This window comes from Mesocricetus auratus, unplaced genomic scaffold, assembly GCF_017639785.1.
Source record: "Mesocricetus auratus isolate SY011 unplaced genomic scaffold, BCM_Maur_2.0 Super-Scaffold_100018, whole genome shotgun sequence".
In the NCBI taxonomy this organism is placed as follows: domain Eukaryota; kingdom Metazoa; phylum Chordata; class Mammalia; order Rodentia; family Cricetidae; genus Mesocricetus; species Mesocricetus auratus.
The window spans coordinates 38593401-38613832 of NW_024429199.1; the positions used below are offsets into that span (position 1 = coordinate 38593401).

Below are 20432 nucleotides of genomic sequence, written 5' to 3' on the forward strand. Positions count from 1 at the left end.
ATTTCCTTTAGAACCAACATCAGACTCAAGAGTGATAATAGTCCCCCTGACAAGACAACAGAGCTTTCCGGACCGGCCAGAGAGCCGCACAGTTTTAGGCCACTGAGGTAATTTTGTGGTACTCCTGCACGAGTTTTTTGCCACTATCGCTCTCAAAGGGCTTAAAAGTAAAAGTGTCCATTGGTCAATAAACGTAGCATAGGAAGTTCGTTGTAAGGCTCGTTTTCACGTACCTGGGCTACCAGGCTGCTTATTTGCTCCCCTAAGCCACTCCCACTGCCCCGCCCACTCTCGCCGGCCCCCTTTTCTCCTAAACACTTCCTGCCATGTTCAGGTCACATAATTCTGTTACCTCTTTCTCCCTCCACCTTTCTGCACTCCTTCCTCCCCGCCTTGGTCCACTTTCTCCTCTCACGTCCCATGTATAAACAAGTATGCTATCTATGCATTTAAATGTAGGTTTAAATATGCGTTATCTACACATTTAAACCTTGATTTATACATGCCATCCATACATTTACATATAGAGTTCTAAATCTAGATCTAGAGACAACATGAAATATTTATCTTTTTTTTTTTAAATAAAGCCTGGCTTGGTTCACTTAACACTACAAAGAGTAGAGTTTTAATAAAAAAAAAATGTTACCTTTCTATAGCTATAAATTCCACAAAGTTATACTTACTTCTTAAGTACAGATTTTCATTTTTCTATGTAATATTTAAAATGTCACCTTCAATATAAATTGGCTTGTTAATAGTACCTCTGTGACTACTTATATTTCCAATTACATGTGGGTAGTGGCAGTCTGGGGAAGCCAAGGCTATTTTGGGACTTTCTAACCAATGGAAAATCGTAAACTGTGGACACAGTGATGGGGCTTGTTTGGGTTGTGTTCGTCTGTTTTGTCTGTAATTGCACATCCCAGCTCACTTGAGTCTCCTTTCCATGGACATGGCGCAGATGTTCCTCCACCGCCGGTCCAGGTTCCGTGTTGCCTGCTGGATGGAGTCACACTCAGCCTCAGTGGCACAGGCATCACAATCATGTAGCAGGACCTCACACAAGTTGAGGACGGAGGCGACACCTGTGCTGTGTTTCTCGATGTCCCTCTGGAGTTCCTGCAGGAGAAGGAAGTGGGCTTTATTGTAAAAGTCTGTGTAAGGAGGTGGGAGACCCCCGTAGCCGCGCTCACTGACTGACAAATGGCCAGGCCATACTTGACAGTATTTCAGTTTCGTGAATGAACAATTTTCCCGAGCCTTATTTATGAAGCTTAAGGTACAATATGAGGAGGGAGGCAGAACTGGAAATGTTCTATGTGAGAAATGCCAAGACACCAACTGGACAGATGAAATGGATCACAATGGGGATTGGAGAGATGACTCAGCAGAAGAGTGCTTACTACTCTACCAAACGGCCTGGGTTCAGACCCCATTACCTACACTGGGAGGCTCACAAATGCTTGTAACTCCAACGGGACCCCAGTGCCCCTTCTGCCTTATGTTGATGCCTGTAGACAGACAGACAGACAGACAGACACACACACACACACACACACACACACACACACACAATTCTAAGAGTAAAAGTGACTTTAGTAGTGAGTGAAAAAAATTAATCCTGGGTTGGATTGGGGAGATGGCTCAACAGGAAAGCACCTGCCACACAAATGTGACAATTGGAATTTGAGTCACCCGAACCCATGTAGACCCAGATGTTACAGGTAGCACGCACCATAATTCTAGAGCTCCTAAGGCAAGCTGGGAGGCAGAAACAGGAGCATTCAGAAGCTTGTGGCCCAGCTAATCTGGTATACACAGTGTATACCTGTATACGCACGCACGCACGCACGCACGCACACACGTGTAAGAGAGGGACGCGTGAGAGACAGAATGAATACTACCCTAGTCTCCACTGAAACATCACTTTCATTCCAGTTGGTCAATCAATTTATTCACACCCGTGAGTAGCTCCCACTTCAGACCTAAGATTTAAGCATCACAGATCTGCAAGCACACCAAACATCAAGCGGTACTACGGCTTAAGGAACTGAGGTTCCCTTTCTTGAATGAGATTATCGCTACTTCCCTTGGAGCACAGTTTTAAATGTAGGACAGAAATAGAAAGGTTTTAATAACAAGCAGGAAACTGGATTTTCTCCAATGCAACATATGAACTCATGTTAGATGCAGAGAATGTGAATCAAAAATATCCATTATTTCCCCCCTTGGGCTTTACTACAATTTGGTTCTAGAATGTTCTTCAAAGACCCATATGTCAATGGCTTGGTCACCAGCCTGAAGCAAATACTAGCAGGTAGCAGGACCTCTGGTAGGCAGAGCCTTGGGGGCATATCCTTGTAAAGAGTATTGGGACCCCAGCTCCTTCCGAAAATTTTCTTTTATGCATCTTGGCAGCTAAGAGGTCAACAGTTCTCCTATGGCCTGCTCTATTGCTACAGTGCACTTTGCTTCCAGGGGACCACAACAACAGAGTCATGTGACCCTGAAATCCCTGAAACCACCAATTAAAACACAGCCTGTCTCCCTGGAAGCTGGCAACCTCAGGTAATTTTTCACAGTGATGGAAAGCTAGCTAACATAGGCTTTAGGAGTTCAACTTGCTCAAATTATTCCACTGTTAAAGTGGGGTCAGTAGGGTCCTATCCATCCCTGGGTGCCCCTCCTACTCCTGAGTATTTTTTTCCTTACTTTTCCTTAACAAATCTACACTGTCACTGGGGGAAATGAACTTTACAGTTGTCTAGCTCTAGCAAGCCTTGCCCATCTCCACTGTTCTCTCTGCCTTGCTAAAAAACACTTAGGCTGCACTCCTAAAGCTAGCCACCAAGGTCTATTCCTTTCTTTGGCCACTTCCTTGAGGCTATCAAGGTCATCCAGCAGTCAAAATCCCCCTTTGACTGCCCTAATTAACAAGCCCAATTAAAATTAAACACCTCATCCTAGCAGGGGGGTTCCCTTCTACCTTCATAAACTGCCATTTGCCTATGGGCTGTGTCTGTCTCCTTGCTAGCAGAGGCAGTCTGTTGTTCTCAGGGACAAATATCCCCCCACCTTGCTCCTTTCCCTCTTTTTTTCTCCCTTGTCCTCCATCTCCTGTCCTGTCTCTCACTCCCTGCCCTTTGTCCCTCTGGGGCAAGTAAGTCTCCTTTGTGCTGAGAATTGGTGTCTTGTGCTGCAGCCAGTCTCTTCGCCCTACTTGTTAATACTCCTAATGTATTTTCCTTATAATAAAACAGAAAAAGAATTCTTAAATTCTCCTAGCTTTTCCATTGCGTCCATAACCCCGCAACTGACTTGGCTGTCTCCACGCTGCTTCCCACGCTGTTCTTCCTGTCACAGCACTGCTCTTCAGTGTCTACGAAAAGACGGTCTTGTTGACAAATGTAGCATTTTTTGTTAACTTTTGAAGCTTCTCTAGACTAGACATTTGGGGGGATAAATGATATTAAAGCCTCTCTATTTTAGTAAATAGTCTTTGCAATTTCCCACCGATCTCTGTTTCAAAAATACATCAGAAATCTGCTAACTCAAAAGTTGAAATATGACAAAAAATTGAACTGAATACTGGCCTAAATATAAAGATGAGGGCATTTATGTGGGTGAGATAATACGCAAATCCAAAGAGTGGGGGCGTATACATAAGATTAGCCTCAACTCCCTAAACATACTGCAAACACTTAAGGCATGGCATTGCATGCAAGTCCCCCAAATAGTCAACAGAGTTTAAAACAGCAAAGCAATCAAAAGGTGTGAATGACTTTGAGATCATACATAAGTGCCCTCAGAGGGAACGGGCTTTAGTGTTGGTTTTAACTTCCATTAGTGATACAGTTTTCATCAAGGTGTCTTTGAACTTAGCTCTTCAACTAGAATACAGAGAAATATAGCCAAGTGTTTTCCAAGGTCACCTCAAGTCTATATACACTGTAGCTCCCCCAGAGTGAGACTGGAAGAATTAAGAATGTTGGCCAGAGAAATTCCACATGGAACAGAGAAGAAAATGCATCTCTTAACAATGTAATCTGTGTCATGAAATGTCTCTTAGAATTTTCTCCTTTAGAGACAGGTGACTTTTGAATGAATCCTTTTAAACATGAATCCCAAGTGGTCCCATTATCATGGATTCATTTCCAAACACCTCCTACAAAAAACAGGAACCATGGGCAAACCTAAAATGATTAAAATGAAAGGTACTGGGGCAGTGAGATGGCCTGCTGAGCAAGCTTGACTACCTGAGTTTGGTTGTGGGGACATGTGCAAAGACAGGAAGACAGAAGCAAGTCCACAGAGTCATCTTCTGAGTTACACACACACCTACACACCACCTACACACACATACACACATGCACACACACATACACACACATACACACATACCTACACACATACACACACCTACACACATACCTACACACACCTACACACACCTACACACACCTACACACATACACACACATGCACACACACCTACACACATACACACACATACACACACACCTACACACATACACACACCTACACACACCTACACACACATGCACACACACCTACATACACACACATACACACACCTACACACACATACACACACACATACACACCTACACACACACACACACACAACTGCACATATGCATAAATACCCCAATATACACATGTAACAATAATAATGCTTTAGCTTAAAATGGGAGGAATTATACTTTTCTCATTAACTTCAGAATCAAACCCTCTCAGTATGAATTTTAATATTTAGTACTCTATAAATAAGGAATATGAGAGTAAACATGGCTAATTTTACATTGCTACTTGTAACACAGTTTTAAAGGTGTGATCTGAAATTTAATTGTGAAGATATATATCTATTACAACCAAGTAAGAAACTACTGAAAGGTTCTGACGGAGGCTCTTTCGGGCCCCAGCTCTCCTAAAAGCAACCACCTCCTTCCCGAGTAGCTCTCTCCTGGTGTGTCCTTTGCTTTATCACACATGCATAGCCATCTCCCCCTTTCCACATGAGAGATGGACAGTTCTGGAGTAGGGAGGGACCAAGCCTCATGGTCACCAGGCTCAAAGCTCAGCTCACAGCAGGGGCAACCATCATCGCATCTGTGACTAGACTATTCAGTTAGTACTTTCCACATTTGTGTAACAAAGTATGCTATGGCTGTACTTCTTTTTTTTCCCATGTTGTTTAGTATTTCTGGAGTTAACAATCATCTCTCCCTTGCATTTATAGTACCTGTTTATAATAAGGGTTAATTTAAGTTCTTTGGGGAAAACTGAGTTCCATTGTCTTCCTACTTGGAAATTTCCCTGTGAAGCCCCTGAGACCCAGTTCTATAGATGACCTACACCCTCAACTGAGATTTACATTTAAAAATTATTTATGTTGAACATGTATAACCATTGTGCTGAGTAAAAGGCCTAGGGTGTTATCTCAGTACACATCAGGTATGCCTTGATCAAAACCCACTTTCTAAACCACAGTGATCGCTATTTAATATTCTAGATTACTTTTATTTTTAAACCACACATGTGAGAGCATGCCATATCTGTGTTTCCTGTGTTTGATTTATCTCCCTTAACATTAAGTTCTCAAGTTCCATGCACTCCCCCTGATAATGACAAAATTTCATTTATTTGTTTATTTAACTTGGAGACAGGGTTTTACTGTGTAGACCCTGGCTGACCCAGTACTCAGTATGTAGACCAGGTTGGCCTCGAGCTCACAGAGATCCACCTGTGTCTGCCTCATGTGTATTAAAGGTGTGTGTCACCACGTGTGGCTCAAGATTTCATCTTATTATAGCTCAGTGACACTGCAACTCTTCCTCCTCAGCTGAATGTCATTTTTTCTCCTACCTTCCTCATTGGTACAGGTAGCCATCCTTTCATTAACTCCCCGGAAATGGGTGGATCAGAGGTGAATTTGTGCATATGGTGTGAGAAGGTCTATAAGTGCCTGTCATAAATGGTTTCTTGGTCTTTGGGCTGAAGCGGACTGTTGTTTCCTGGTCCCAGAGAATGCTGGGAGATGGAAGACGCCTTACGTCCGAGGCCTCATCCATATTCTGTTTATCTGTTTGTGATGACGATGCCTAATGTGAAAAGTCTGGGATGGTTTTGTGTGTTTCCAATTTTCCTGGGTACTTATATCAGATCTTTATGATCTGGAAGTGTGTGATTTCCATCTAGAATGTTTTTGGTATTAATACTTCAATTAATTATTTCTTCCTTCATTGAAGAAGGATTTTGGTGACTTTTATCAAATAACTGCATAGGATTTTGAGACTTAGACATTAACTCTTTTGTTGTCTTTATTGCCTAATTTTCATGTTTTTAATCTTTTTATTTTATGTCGTGGGAAAAGATCAATTCTGAATATTCCTTTTAGAAAAAGTAACAGTATCTTTCATTTTTAATGTAAAAGTTCTCATTTCTGTGAGTTTTTAAAAAACCTTACACACACACACACACAAACATGCACACACACATACACATACACACACACACATACAGACACACACTATTTTCTGTTGTTTCTTCTCTTCCCTTTTCATTTTATTTGTTCTATTAACTCTGGTCTTTTCCTTCATAGAATAGGCTTTCTTTTTTTAATTTTTATTATTTTCTTTATATATTTTTTATTTTTAAATTTAGATTAGAAGCATGTCAATTCCAGGTCCCTCTCCGTTTCCCTCCCCTCCTCCCGTGCCCTCCCCCCAATCCCCCCCCATTATCCCCTCATTTCCCCAGGGAGGGTGAGGCCCTCCATGGGGGTGTCCACAGTCTGTCTATTCATCCAGGGCAGGGCCTGGACCCTCCCCCAAGAGTTCAGGGTGAGAGTGCATCTCTCATTGTTGGTTGGGAGTCCAAAGTCCATGTGTATACTCAGGATGAATACTGATCTACTACCCAAGGCTCGATAGATTACCTAGGCCTCCTCACTGACACCCACAAGAATAGGCTTTCTTAAGTGCTGCAGACTCTTGCCTACCTGTGTGGAGCTAAGACTGGCTCAATAGCACTGGTCATTAGCCTTCATTTCTCACCCCTGGTACACAGCTTACCACATTCTCCAGGAGAATTTGGGTGGTGGGGGGACACTGAAAGCCAGCCAAGACCCTCTCAATGCAATCATCAAAATCTCAAACATCATTTGCTGAGGACACTAATCTTATGAAAGTTAAAAATGTCTCAGCAAACGCACCTTTAAAGAAATGATAATCTTAGTATAAAACCCAACACCAAAAGTCAGTTCATACATGTGTGAAAATCTCAAGGAATAAAAAAATAATAAATAGTAGGCGCAATCTCTAGCTCTATACTTTAGCGCCTATTCTAACTAGTGTGTAGCGCTTGTAAAAAGAAACAAACAAGTATGCTAATCCAATGCAAGAGCCCAGTCCTAGCCAGTACATCTGCAAAACAACTACCACACCTAAGGCTCAGGGATCATTTCAAAGGAGGGGTGGAAAAAGTGTAAGAGCCATGGGATCAGGGACTTTGCTGTGAGATTATATCTCCTAGGAATGTCAGAAGCTACACCCAAATTCCCACGAACATGACTAATGAAACATGAGCCAAACACAGAGAACGACAACAGATAATGTTAAGAAAAACTGGGAAAGAACTTAAAGCTTCAACCCTATACACAGAACTACAAGCAACTAAGGAATCCAGAGGGAGAGAGAAACAGCCCTCTTTGGGAAAAAACACACCAATTGGTTATCCAATACCAAATGGTCATCCCTTAAAACATATACACACACAAGTAACATTATAATGACTGAGCAGGCTATATTTAGAATATATTTATAATCAATCAACAATTATTAGAAAAAGAGGCCAAGCATTTGAAAGAGAGCAAGGAGTATGTAGGAGGGCCTGGAGGGAACAAAGGGGAGAGGGAAATGATGTAATTATAATTTCAAAAAACAAATATTTAAGAAACATACAAAAGGCTTAGAGCAGTTTCCAGCTATAGCCAAACATCAGCAAGGATTATTAGCCATTGCTATTATCACCGTTATTCATTCCTTCCCCCAAAATAAACACGTTAAATATCTTATAGGATTTTAAAAGTATTTTCTCTTCTGTTTTTACTTGGTAACCATAGTGTAATTGTTAGCAGAAGAAAGTGAAACCTGGGTAGAATTCTCAAGGGCAATGAAGACATGGCGTAACACATTCATGGCTGATGACTAGAGTCCAATACTGTTAGTAAGAATAAATAAGGGGGGTAGAAAACAAAAGTTCCCTCTGCTGTGTTTTCAGGAACATCCTCCTTTGCTCTACTGGGTTACGTATTTTATGTCCTGTGTACAGGAAGGTGATGTTACTACCTGAAGACCACACAGTCTCCTCCCCACAGTACAGAACTGTTACTCCCCCAAACCCTCGATCTGCATTGTAGTCTTTCTCTAAACACCCTACAGTCAGTCAAGGGCTTCTTTCTAAGTACACAGTGGCGGGCACATGGAGAAGGAAGCCATCAGGTGATGGTTTGGATACCCTATGTTTTATTAGATTGCTTTCTGGAGAACCAATGACACTATCACCAGGATGGCACAGACATCTTTTAAGAGTCAATTCTGCCATGATACAGAACCCATTTGTCCCCACCACTCTCCTACACAAAGCTCGCCCTTCATCCCCCGTCCTGCCTGATTCCCTCCCTATCATTCATCCCAAGTCAGTGTCTTGCACCCACCCCATTTTCCTGGCCAAGAGGACATGTGCTCCCTGCTCAGCAGTCCTACCTGCTGTTCACTCAGCTTCCTCTGTATTTCTTCCGAGTTACAGGTCTCATAGACTATGGGCTTAGCCAGCTCTGACTCAATGTGGGCCAGCCAAGTCCTCAGACTGCCCATGTTCTTATCCAGCTGCTGCACGGCCACCAGGGTCTCCTTCAGCTTCTTCACCCTGTGGGCAGAGGAGTGGAGACATCAGGGATCAGTGAGACGGTGAAGGGCCCTGCTCCACGTTGTCCTCGTGTGGAGGCATGAATGATGGGCCTAAAGCCAAATTGCCCTGGTCCATCATGGCTCAGTTTCTTACAGACAGTGTGGCTCTGCTGGCTGTCTTGTTTCCTCATTTTAGAAAAAGGAATTTTATGGACCACACAAGGATTCACTACATAAGTGGGGTAATGTAATATGCTCAGTGAAGGTGAGCATCCGGCAAACATTTACAACCATTCCACTCAATACAAGTGTAACAGCAACCCCACGGCCTTCACACAAGCCATTCCCATGAGTAACACAATTCATGCTTGCAGGAAGAGGAACAGATTGGGAGAAACAGGCTTGCAGGGTACTTGAGGGCCTGCACAAACACGTACTGAAATACAGGTCTAGGTGTGAGGAATGAGATTATGCCATTGATTAAATTGGTAGGCACAGGGTGGAAGCTGCCAGTGGGTGTTGACTGAGGGAAAAGGGATTATTTAAATTTCTTCAAGGAGGACTAAAGAAAAAAACAGTCAGAAATGAAAGAGGGGACTAGGGTGATGTCTCGCTTAGAAAAGTGACCTGAGTTTTGATCCTTGGCACCACAGAAAAAGCAAGGTGAGGTAACCTGGACCTGTAAATCCCAGTGTCACAGAGAGTGAGTCAGGTGGATTGCTGAGGCATGCCAGCCGGTTAGCCGAGCTGAACAGGTGGGCTCTAGATTGAGGAAGAGATACTATCTCAAAATGGTAGAAGGTAATAGAAGAAGACAGCTGATATCAGTCTCTGCACGCACACACACACACACACACACATACACACACACACACACACACACACACACGCATATTTTTTAAAAAGAAGGTGGAAACCCAGGAATGTATAATGTAGACCAAAGACAGGATGCACCAGGGTCTGTAGGATGCTCAAGAAGGGTTATCAGTCAGTTTGAACAGGTGCTTGAACCAGGTTTGTCTGGGATCAGATCAGACTCCTGCACTCCAGTACTGTGGTGTCTAAATCTCCAGGAATAAGGCTATAGAAATAGCATTTTAAATAAATACAGTTCTTACAAATGCTGACATTTGGGGCCTACCACTGAGCTACCCAGCAGTGTAAACAGTGTGATAAGGACTGAAGAGAGGGTCTCATGTTTAACGGTCAGAAGGACTCTGCAGGCCCTGAGTGAGTGCTTCATTCAGGGGTCAGATATATAAAAACAGGAACATTTAGACTACTTAGGATGCTTACTCTAAGATGTACATAATCGTGTTCATCATAGTCATGTAAGTGCCTGCAGAGGCTGGAGGATTTTAGATCCCCTGGAGCTGGAATTGTAGGCAGTTTTGAGCTTCTGATGTGTGGGTACTAAGAATCAAACCCATGTCCTCTGGATCAGCAGCAAATGCTCTTAACCACCAAGCCCTCTCTTCACCTCTCGTAATTTATACTACTTCATACATTACATCCCAACTACACTTTCCTGTTAAGGGTCTGGCCAGACAAACTGCATGCAAACTACAGAGCAGCCTGGTCATCATAATAAGCACACAACCATTGTACTCATTGTCAAGGCTCTTCTGTAAAGTTCAGTTCTCCATGTAGAGCACCCCTCCTGGACTGGGAAGCAGAGAGACTTTACAGGAACTGCTCTTAGAGTAAGTAACCAGATAAGCAGATAAAGACAGCGTTTCCGTGTCAAAGTGGCCTCACTGAAAAGGTATCATCTTGAAAAAGAATGTCAAGAGCCACATGAAGTCTAAGCCTGCGGAGTTGTTAGAATTTAAAAGCAGATCTTCAATAGAATGTTCTTTGTGATTCAGAACTTACACTTGGACGCCCCATCTCCATGACACTATCGTGATAAATAAGCCATTCTCTAGGTAGAGTATAGAATCAGCCCCAGGGTGCTCACAGCTCACAGCTCTGAGCTCCTTCCATGCCCACTTCAGGTGATTTTTCTACCTTCCTCAGACCAAAAGAAGTAACTGTCCTGAAGAAATATTTCGTCATTAAAGTATTTGTAGCATATCGATTTATTTTTAGCTCCTTAAAATTGACAGAAATTATCACTTCGACCATCACAGTTTCAATAAACCATTGTGTCTTGCTCAAATGAAACTAATCCCGGAGGCACAGTTACATCTCCTCCTGGGGACTGTCTTCAACACACCAGCACACAAGTGTTGGAGGATTTCCATCCTGCCGCCTGCATTCCTTAGTTGACTTAGTTCTTCATCTAGGGTCTGAGTTCCATGAGATTTTAGCTTCTGAAAGCACTCTCAGGTGAGGTGTCTTGGAACATTTTTTGGGGGAGAAAAAAGTGTGTACTTTAAAAAAAATGTATGTTCATATGGCCAATCCACTCCTTTGATAAAGAGTAAAAATGAGGTGCTTTGTTTATCACAACTCATAATTTTACTCAAGATGAGAATTCCTTAATTAGCTTTATAAGGAGAAGTCAGGCATGATGCTCTCGGACATCTCATGGTACTCTCTTTGAATATTTCCAAGCACCTTCAAAAATCATCCATCTGGGGGCTAGAGAGATGCCTCAGTGGTTAAGAGCACTGACTGGTCTTCCAGAGGACCTGGGCTCAAATCCCAGCACCCACATGGCAGTTTAAAAATGTCTGTAATTCTGATTCCAGGGGATCTGTGACATACTCATACCAATGCACATGAAATAAAAAGGATGAGTTTAAAAAGAAAATCATCCATCTGTGTTTCTGTCACTCAAAAGTGGGTAATTAATGAATGACTGATTGGGATGTCCTTCTGTATAGATGTTTCTCTTATTGGTTGATGAATAAAACACTGTTTGGCAAAAAGATAGTTGGAACTAGAAGACAAGAAATCTGGGAAAGGTAGGCAAAAGGAGACATTCTCCAGTAAGTTAAGTCCATGTAGAAATTCACAGATTAGTAGTTATGGATTAATAATTAAGACAGAACAGGGAGCTAGCCAATAAGAATCCCTAGCCATCGGCCAACAGTTTGATAGTTAATATAGTATTCATGTGTTTATTTGGGGCTGAAGTGCAGCAGGACCAGGAGGGACAAAGAAGCCTCCAGCAACAAATGACAACTTTAGAGTGGCTGCTGATGCAGGTCTCAGGGAATGCATCCTGTGAGTGACCATGGCATGAACTCAGAATTAACTTAATACCTATGACTATCAGTGGTCCCCTGGTGCAGGACTGAAAAATGGTGCATGACACCAGAAAGTCTGTCTTGAAGGTAGACCAAGTCTGTCCTGAAGGTAGACCTGGAGGGACGTCTTCTCCCCCTCTCACATGACTATCTGTGTTGGGGCTTGGTGGGGTCAGGATGCTAACTGTGTTTTGGAGTGGAATTTATCACAACCTCACAATGTCATTAGGGTTCTCTGGAGGCTGTAGAACCTGCTTCCTCCACACCCTCATTTTACTGGCTAACACCATCTGTGTCCAAGCTGGCCTTCTCCGTGGAGGTTCTTCAGAAAGCCAGAACTATGAATATCTATATTTGAGTTTCTCCCACTACCATACTTAGCTCAGTGTTTTATACACAATTGAACATTATTTAAAAATGCTTAAGTATTTAAACACTAGTATTCTAAGTAAAATGCTTTCAATTAACATTTCTACCTTCAAACTCTTTTTGACAATGAATGTTGCCATTTTCCCTTTAAGTCTGACATTATCAAATGATCTAAAATTAGTTGATTCTTTTCACTCAAGGATCACAAATATGATCAAATGATCTAAAGCACAAGAGGATGTGAGTAAATAATATTCTATCAAGCCAGAAAAATTAGTAAAAGGAGTTGGATCCTGTAAAATACTGAATGAGGTCCAAGGCAGTGTGGTTAGTGTGCAATGTGTCACGGGCATCGTGACACGGAAATGCTTGTTCATATAGTCCATTAGGGACAACTTCCTCTTTCAAACTAATATAAATTTAGTAAAGTCAATGGGTGAACACTTAAGTGGTTCTCCTTTATAATTTTCAAAAAAGTATATTTTCTCACGAATTGCATAATACATTATATGCATGTTGCGGGGAGCAGATGAGAGCATGGAGAATTTGACTTTAAAGCCTCATTTATTTGTAATAGCTTATTAAATCTGATATTTTCAGGGGCCATTCTTGCACAGAAGAAATGTCTCTTTTTTTCTGCATTATTTCTTTGAAAGAAATCTTTAAAGTTTCAGAATAGTTTTTTTACTTACTTATTGTAAGAAAGCAAGAAGTTTGGGCAACATTCTGTTGGATAGCATTCAGGTTTTAATTTAACATAGATGCCTATATATGATGTACATGTACATGACTGATTGTAAGTCCTTACATGTGTGCCCTCTCAGTCCAAAGCATACCTCAGGCTCTCGACCTTCTTGAGAGGTACAGAACTACTGAATCAAACCGCCCATCTCATTAATACTACCACACACATGAACACATGAATGTGTGTAACAGCATACATGGACTTCTAGTTAATATATAATGTACATACTTTTCTTGAGGTTAGTATAGCCACAACCCAATACAAGATAGAATTCAGATTCTAAACATAATAGAACCAAAATTGCCATTAGTAAATCCCACCCACCTATGAGAATTAATCAAAGAGTGAGACAACAAAAAAAATTTTAAAAACTTAAAAGATCTCTAGCATATGGGAAGAACGCTGAATCCTAACCACAAGACCACCAAGGGTGTTATTGTTCTTCTAAATAAAGTAAATCACAAATTCAATGTTTATACCAAACAATAGTGACTATTTTTAGAACTAAATTATAGTATCTGTATACTTCAAAACCTATATGCACGGATGGCCTAAAGGGACTGCCGGAGACAAATAGAAATGATAGAAAAGTCCTCCTTCATATCCCCGAAACATGCTTTATTTACTACAGAGAAAGCTTTTGGCTGCAAAGCTGTGGACCAGCTCCAGCCCACTTTCAGTTTGGTCAGAAGCCACCCTTTAGCTAGCAGATGGTGGCCTTGCTGAATCATTTTCTCAATCACATTCCAGTCGGCCTCTCTACTGGAGCCATAAAGTTTGCATGATACATGTGGTCCAGAAACAACTAAAAGACCGAGGTGAGCAACCTCCTGCACATGCCCAGCAGAGAAACAAGAAAACAAACCAACAAAGAACGCTTCGGAGCCGATGACCTACAGTTTCCTAGTGCTATACTCATGTCTACTTAACATCAGCTTGAAACATTCCGGATTAAATCACCTAGTGTCTATCCCATGAGCCCACATAACTCTAAAGCTATGCCCAATAGAAGACACTCGAGAAGATGCCTGCCTGGTGACATCGCAGTCACATTCTGGGAGATCTGCGTCCACACTGCTGTCCTCTGCCATCCTCAGGGCACACAAGTCCTCTGCCACCACCATGAAGCTTCCGCTTGCAAAAGCCAGGCTCTGCAGAGCAAAAGGCTCAGTCGTTCCTGTGCGAGGAGAAAGTTTCTCCCCTTGTCTACGCTAGAAGTATGAAAACGCTCTTGCTGGACAAATGGTGCTGGTTGCCTGTCTGTTAACATGACACTGGACAGTCACAAGTGGTCATGTTTCTAAATAAAACCCACATTCATGAGCATGTGCCAGGCTTGATCTCCTGGAATGTAGGCCACGAGGGTAAGAAGGGAAAAGCTCAGTGTAATCTGCCAGGGGAAGCAGTACACAGGTCTAGAGAAAGGGTCGCAGAAATAGTGACGGTTGCAGACACTCTACTGTTCCATGAGGATGGTCAACTTTTCCTGAGGGCTCCAAGCTATTCCAGGAAAGCTACTTGGAAAAGAAAAACCAGCCGCATGCAAGCTATTTGGAAAAGAAAAACCAGCCGCATGCAAGCTATTTGGAAAAGAAAAACCAGCCGCATGCAAGCTATTTGGAAAAGAAAAACCAGCCGCATGCAAGCTATTTGGAAAAGAAAAACCAGCCGCATGCAAAACTACCAGCAAAACCTCCACAAGTGCTGCAACAAATGCAAGCAGAGTCTCCTGTTTTCTGGCCAGTCTGACAACTCAGTGGTATGAATGGCACCCTTAAGGGGTTGCTGGGGAAGGGAAGGCAGGATACCGTGTGGGAAATCACTTGATATCTGCTTTCTAACAGACTATGTAAGCATGGAGAGTAATGAGGTAATATTTACCATTACTCATATACAAAAACCTTTGTGCACTTAAAAACTAGTGATACAAGGTGATAGGATTTCAGGAAACTTCATTTTGTGAACTTGGGGAACTTTCAAAATTTCTGCACAAAGCACGTGAGAAATATGAAAAACATACAAAGTATGGGTTGGTAATGTGGCTGAGTTGGGAGAGTGCTCGCTGAGCAGGCATGAAAGCTTGAGTTTGGTTCTCTGCACATCATAAATAGGGCATGGTGGTTTGTGCATGTAATCTCAGAACCGAGGAGGGTGGAGGCAGGAGGATCACAAGTTCAAGATCATTCTTGACATATGGAGTTCAAGGCCAGCCTGGGCTAAATGAGTCCTTGTCTCAGAAAAACGTGGAGGGGTACAGTGAGTGAGGCGGCTTAGCAGGTAAAGGCAGCGACCAAGCCTTTGATAATCTGGAAGAAGAGAACTCACTCTTGCAATTTGTCCTCTGATTTCCATGTGTACATTGTAGCTTTCCCCTGCCCTCATGCTGTGCCGAATATATAAATAAAAATATAATGAAAAAATTGTGAAAAACTCCAAAAGTATATGCCAGGTTCTGTTCTGTTTCATGAATCACTGATTTTGCTGGAGGGAGGGAGAGTCATGAACGAGACTGAATAACAGAACTGAGCAACGCAGCTGCCAGTTCATAGACAGGTGTGGAGGAAGTGCACCCCACCCGAATACAGTAAACAAGGAAACAGAAAGCAAGTGTGATAGCCACGTGTCTTCTGGGAGAAGCCGGAAGGCAGACAGAATCCAGTGTGGCCTCAAACTCCAGAGCAAGCTGACGACCGGTCTCTGACCTGCTTTAACCTTATAGGTGGCACCTAGGAATGGACACTGTCACTATACAAAAGTTTCCCACAGGAATTCGTCTGCACGATGACATTCTAAAACGTGGTCGCAGATGAACGTCTTAGAGACTATGGTGAAAAGCTCCCATTTCTTACCAACATACAGCTGACTCAAGTTTGTTTATGTATCTTTGGGGATGGTACAAAAAGAACAATATCTAGAAAATTCTCACCTGAAAAAAAATCACACGGATGTGTTGTAAATTAACATGACTTTGAGGAGAAAGTTTTGTCCTCCATGTATTGTTAGCCGACAGCTGAGCAGAAACTAAGCCAGCTGCCTACAACTGTTCTGGGTTAAAGCCTATTTGAGATAATTTTTGGCATGGTGGATCTTCCCCTTCTATATCACTGTGGCCCTGGGATTCATGAAAGAAATTTAGCCAATTTAGTGGAGTTATACAGACAAGCACATCGGTCCATGAGTCAGGATCTGACACACACACAAAAATCCCCAGCATGCTGATCTATTGGGAGGTCTCTCCAAGAAGGGAATTTATAGCACACGAGGTTTCAATTTCTGCTTCTGGAATAAGATTTTGTTATGATCTTGGTGGCTGAGATGTGAGGCTAAACATCACATTGGGATTCAGAACCATTGTGCATTTCAGCTGTAGGGTAATCTCAGTAGAGATGTATTTCCATCCCTATACGTCCCTGAGCAGGGAGCACAATGTTTTTGCTCAGTTTCTTTCCATGTCTGCACTGCCACCATATACTCTAGCGGGGAGGCCCGCTCTGGTGGCATTCATTCTCAGAGCCTACCAGTCTTTGTGACACTCTAATTACTTTACAGACCAAAGGACTTGCACATGCTACTCAAGAATTCTCCCATTAAGTCACACCCTAACACCAACTACTATTCTCAGACTTTTGGTTTCTTTTTTGTTTTTTTTTAAAGATTTATTTATTTGTTTATTTATTTATTTATTATGTAAACACTGTTCTGCCTACATGTATACCTGCAGGCCAGAGGTCACCAGATCTCATTACAGACGGTTGTGAGCCACCATGTGGTTGCTGGGAATTGAACTCAGGACCTCTGGAAGGGCAGCCAGTGCTCTTAACCTCTGAGCCATCTTTCCAGCCCGCTTCTCAGGTTTTTGATATGCAATGAGTCGATGGACAGAGCTGTCTCTTACCATCGACATCCCAACATGAAGGAAGGTACACTTAAAACGAAGCCTCTCCAGAGTCGGGTACTCTTTTAATGTAAAGTAACCTTGTGCCTCTTCAAGTCGTACTCGCATTTGAAATGATGGCAAAGTCCCTTATAAGCTTGTCCTTTATGTTTGCCATCCCTTTTAGTCACAATGCCCGTCTACAGAATAAATGGGATAGAATTTGCCTCTCCAACACGAGACCCATAATTATGGTCACTGTTATGGTTAAGCAGAAAGTTTGCAATAATGAAGCTGTCTATTTTTATGAATAAGCAGAATGACAAGGTCAGTCTCACTCCTGCACCCAACTAACTACAGACATAATAGGGATGTGGCAGCTCTTTGTTTTTCCCATTACAGACAAGAATACCTACAAATATTGATGGAGTGGCTTTTTCTTTTTTCCCCCATAGGTGTTGGGTTACCCACAAAGCCCCCAAATGAAAAACCTTCTCTTGTTCCCATACCACTCCTTGAATTCTTCTGAAGTTAATGAAAGTGCCATTTATGGGAGCAGCAGGAGCACAGAGCTACCCCAGGCAGTATAGTAACTGAGAAAGGGAACTAGGTGCTGCATTCCCTTTTGCTTGGTGCTTCTCAACCTGTGGGTCATGACCCCTTTGGCAAGCCTCCCTGATGGGGGAAGTCCTGTGTATGTGCTCATCTTATTGGTTGTTGGATAAAGCACTGTTGGGAAGAGAGGTGGGACTAGGAGTCGAGAAGGATTCTGGGAAAGAGAGGCATAGGCAGACACAATGTAGGATGCCAGAGAAGTAAGAGGTCTGGAATTGTTGTCTGGTAAGAGACATGGAAACACTCAGATTAGCAATTACGGGTTAAATATTAAGTCAGAGCTAGCCAGGAAGAAATCATAGCAAACAGCCAACAGTTTATAATTGATACAATGTCCTGTGTGTTATTTGGGGGTTCAAACGCTCGGCAGGGCCCAGGTGGCTGGCGGGAAGACTACACGTTACACCTCCCTCTCCAAAACATATTTACATTTAACAGTAAACATTTACATCACAACAGTAGCAGAATCACACTTAGAGAGCAGCAACAAAAATAATTGTTTGGTTGGGGGAGTGATCACGACCGGAGGCACTGCATTAGCCGAGAGGAAGGACGACTAACAGGCAGGAGCATCCCCAAGGCAGGCATCCTACCGAGGGTCATTTACCTGGCCGCAATGAGATCCAGGAGATGCTGCCACCTGTCGTTCACCTTGCCGAGCTTGTACTGGATCTCAGAGGCTTTGCTTTCATGGCTGGCTTTAGCAAGCCTCTCTCCCATTAGCTGGAGCTGGATTTTGTTCTCTTGGGCGACAGCAATTTCCTCTTGATAATCCTGCATAATGAAAGCAATCACGGAGGTCAGAAGGCATATTCTTAATGCATTCATCTGGCTCCTCTGGAAACACACTAATTACAGTTTCTACTGTTTGGACAGTTTGGGCCTGAGGAACACCGTGTGAACATCAGTCTACGTATGCTAGAATTAATAGTGCCTATTGCTCCTGATGGTGTGGACTCAATTATTACAACAGACTTTCTGAAAGGAATTGTAAGGCGCTTGGTTGTAGGGCACTAGCCTGGTACGATGGCATATGACTGTAATCCCTGCCCTAGAGAAGTAGAGGCAGGAGAATCAGGAATTCAAGATCCTCGGGCACAGAGTGAGTTTCAGACCAGTGTGGGTTGCATGAGACCCTTTCTCAAAAAAAAACTAAACTAAACAAATATATAAATACATAAATGTGTATTGTGGTTGACATGGGGAGGGGAAGGCCGTAAGGGTGGGAGGGTAGTAAAAACGAAGGCAATCTAAAAGAAGAGGGAAGGCTGGGGGTGGAAAGGCTTAAGCAGGCAACGATGGGAGGTCAGGAGAGATGAGAGCTTAAGGGAAGGATCAACCAAAATGAAGAGGTTATGACCAAAGTAAAAATACAGTTAACACATTAACTATTGCCAATTGTTAGTTGCTAGGAAAGGACGAGATTGTTCTCACTAAGACTGGAGTCCTTGGTAAGTTGGCCATGCTCCAATGGAAGACTGTACCCCCAAGATTATTTGGGCAGCACAGATTTGCCTCGGTGGGTTAAAATAAGAATCCCACAAAGTTGGGTGGGTAGGGAACGGGGAGTAGAGCTGGGAAGGGTTTGTGGATGAAGTGATATGATGACAAAAGCATGTTGTACCAAACCCTCAAAAAACTAATACAATTTTTAAAGCAACATTTGGATGTAGATGAAATGAATAGCTAGAAAAAGCTATTCCTAGAAGCTGTAGGTTATCGAATGAAAAAGCCCAGTCCTGAGTTATTAGTCAAGGATGTCCTTAAAAATAAAACAATGTCTGGTCATATCTACAGCAGTAGAGACTAGATGAGAGGACAGAGCAGTTGCTGAAGACACCGCCTACATTTGACTGCTAAAACTAAGCTATAAGCTTCCCTGCCAGTTGTATTTCAACATCTTACAAAGGGCTATGCAGGCTTATGGGAAAGAAAAGGCATCACCCACTGTTAACTTTAGGAAATGTAAGACCAACCTGCTAGGTAGCATGTGCAGTAGTGGCATAACTGCCATAGAAGTAACCAACTTGCTGAATTTGAGGCCCACTCTGGAGGAGTCCATGTCAGATAATGAAAACATGGTCAAAATCCACAGCTGGGGAGGTCATAGGTTGGGGGAGGTGACACAACAGAATACTTTTATCTATAAAAATTGTCACAAGGTCAAACTGCCTTCTAAATATTTTTTTGTAAATATGTAGACCAATGATATTCTTAGCCTTAATCATGGAAGCCTCCTTTTCAGTGAACAGGTAGACACAGACACTTGTCACGGCAGCATGTGACAAATTAGTTCGCAGTTCTATTAATAATTAATTAATTTCAGCAAGCTAGTAGGTCTCACGCCTTCTTGTTTTACCCAATCTCTGTGCTAACCCCTCTTAGAAATAGTTAAAGATAACAGGCCTAGCCAGGGCGTGATGGTGCATACCTTTTATCCCAGCACTCAGGAGACAGAGGCAGGCAGCTCTCAGCCAGGGCTACACAGAGAAACTCTGTCTGGAAAAAAAGGGGGGCCCTATATGATCTGCTTTCAGGGAACAACAGAGACTAAACCAGAAGACGTATTTAGTTTTTAGGATCAATGTCATTCCAAGTCAAAAAACACCTGTTACATGGCAGATAGTATCTCACCAAACGATAAAGGAAAAAAGATGGCTCTTCAGGTAAATTGTAAACATAAGGCCCAGAATTTGCATCTC

General features: G+C 42.5%; 1 protein-coding gene across 20 annotated transcripts in view; it reads right to left on the reverse strand.

The window, feature by feature from the left end:
- The window catches only part of Syne1 (spectrin repeat containing nuclear envelope protein 1), a 454318-nt gene that overhangs the window by 34707 nt on the left and 399179 nt on the right, over nucleotides 1–20432 (reverse strand). For all 20 annotated transcript variants that reach the window (XM_040728331.1, XM_040728319.1, XM_040728318.1 and 17 more), the window contains 3 exons: nucleotides 18338–18504; nucleotides 8787–8949; nucleotides 932–1119 (listed from right to left, as the gene is read on the reverse strand). In XM_040728331.1, coding sequence (XP_040584265.1) covers nucleotides 932–1119; nucleotides 8787–8949; nucleotides 18338–18504 — 518 coding nt within the window. The remainder of the gene's footprint in view (nucleotides 1–931; nucleotides 1120–8786; nucleotides 8950–18337; nucleotides 18505–20432) is intronic.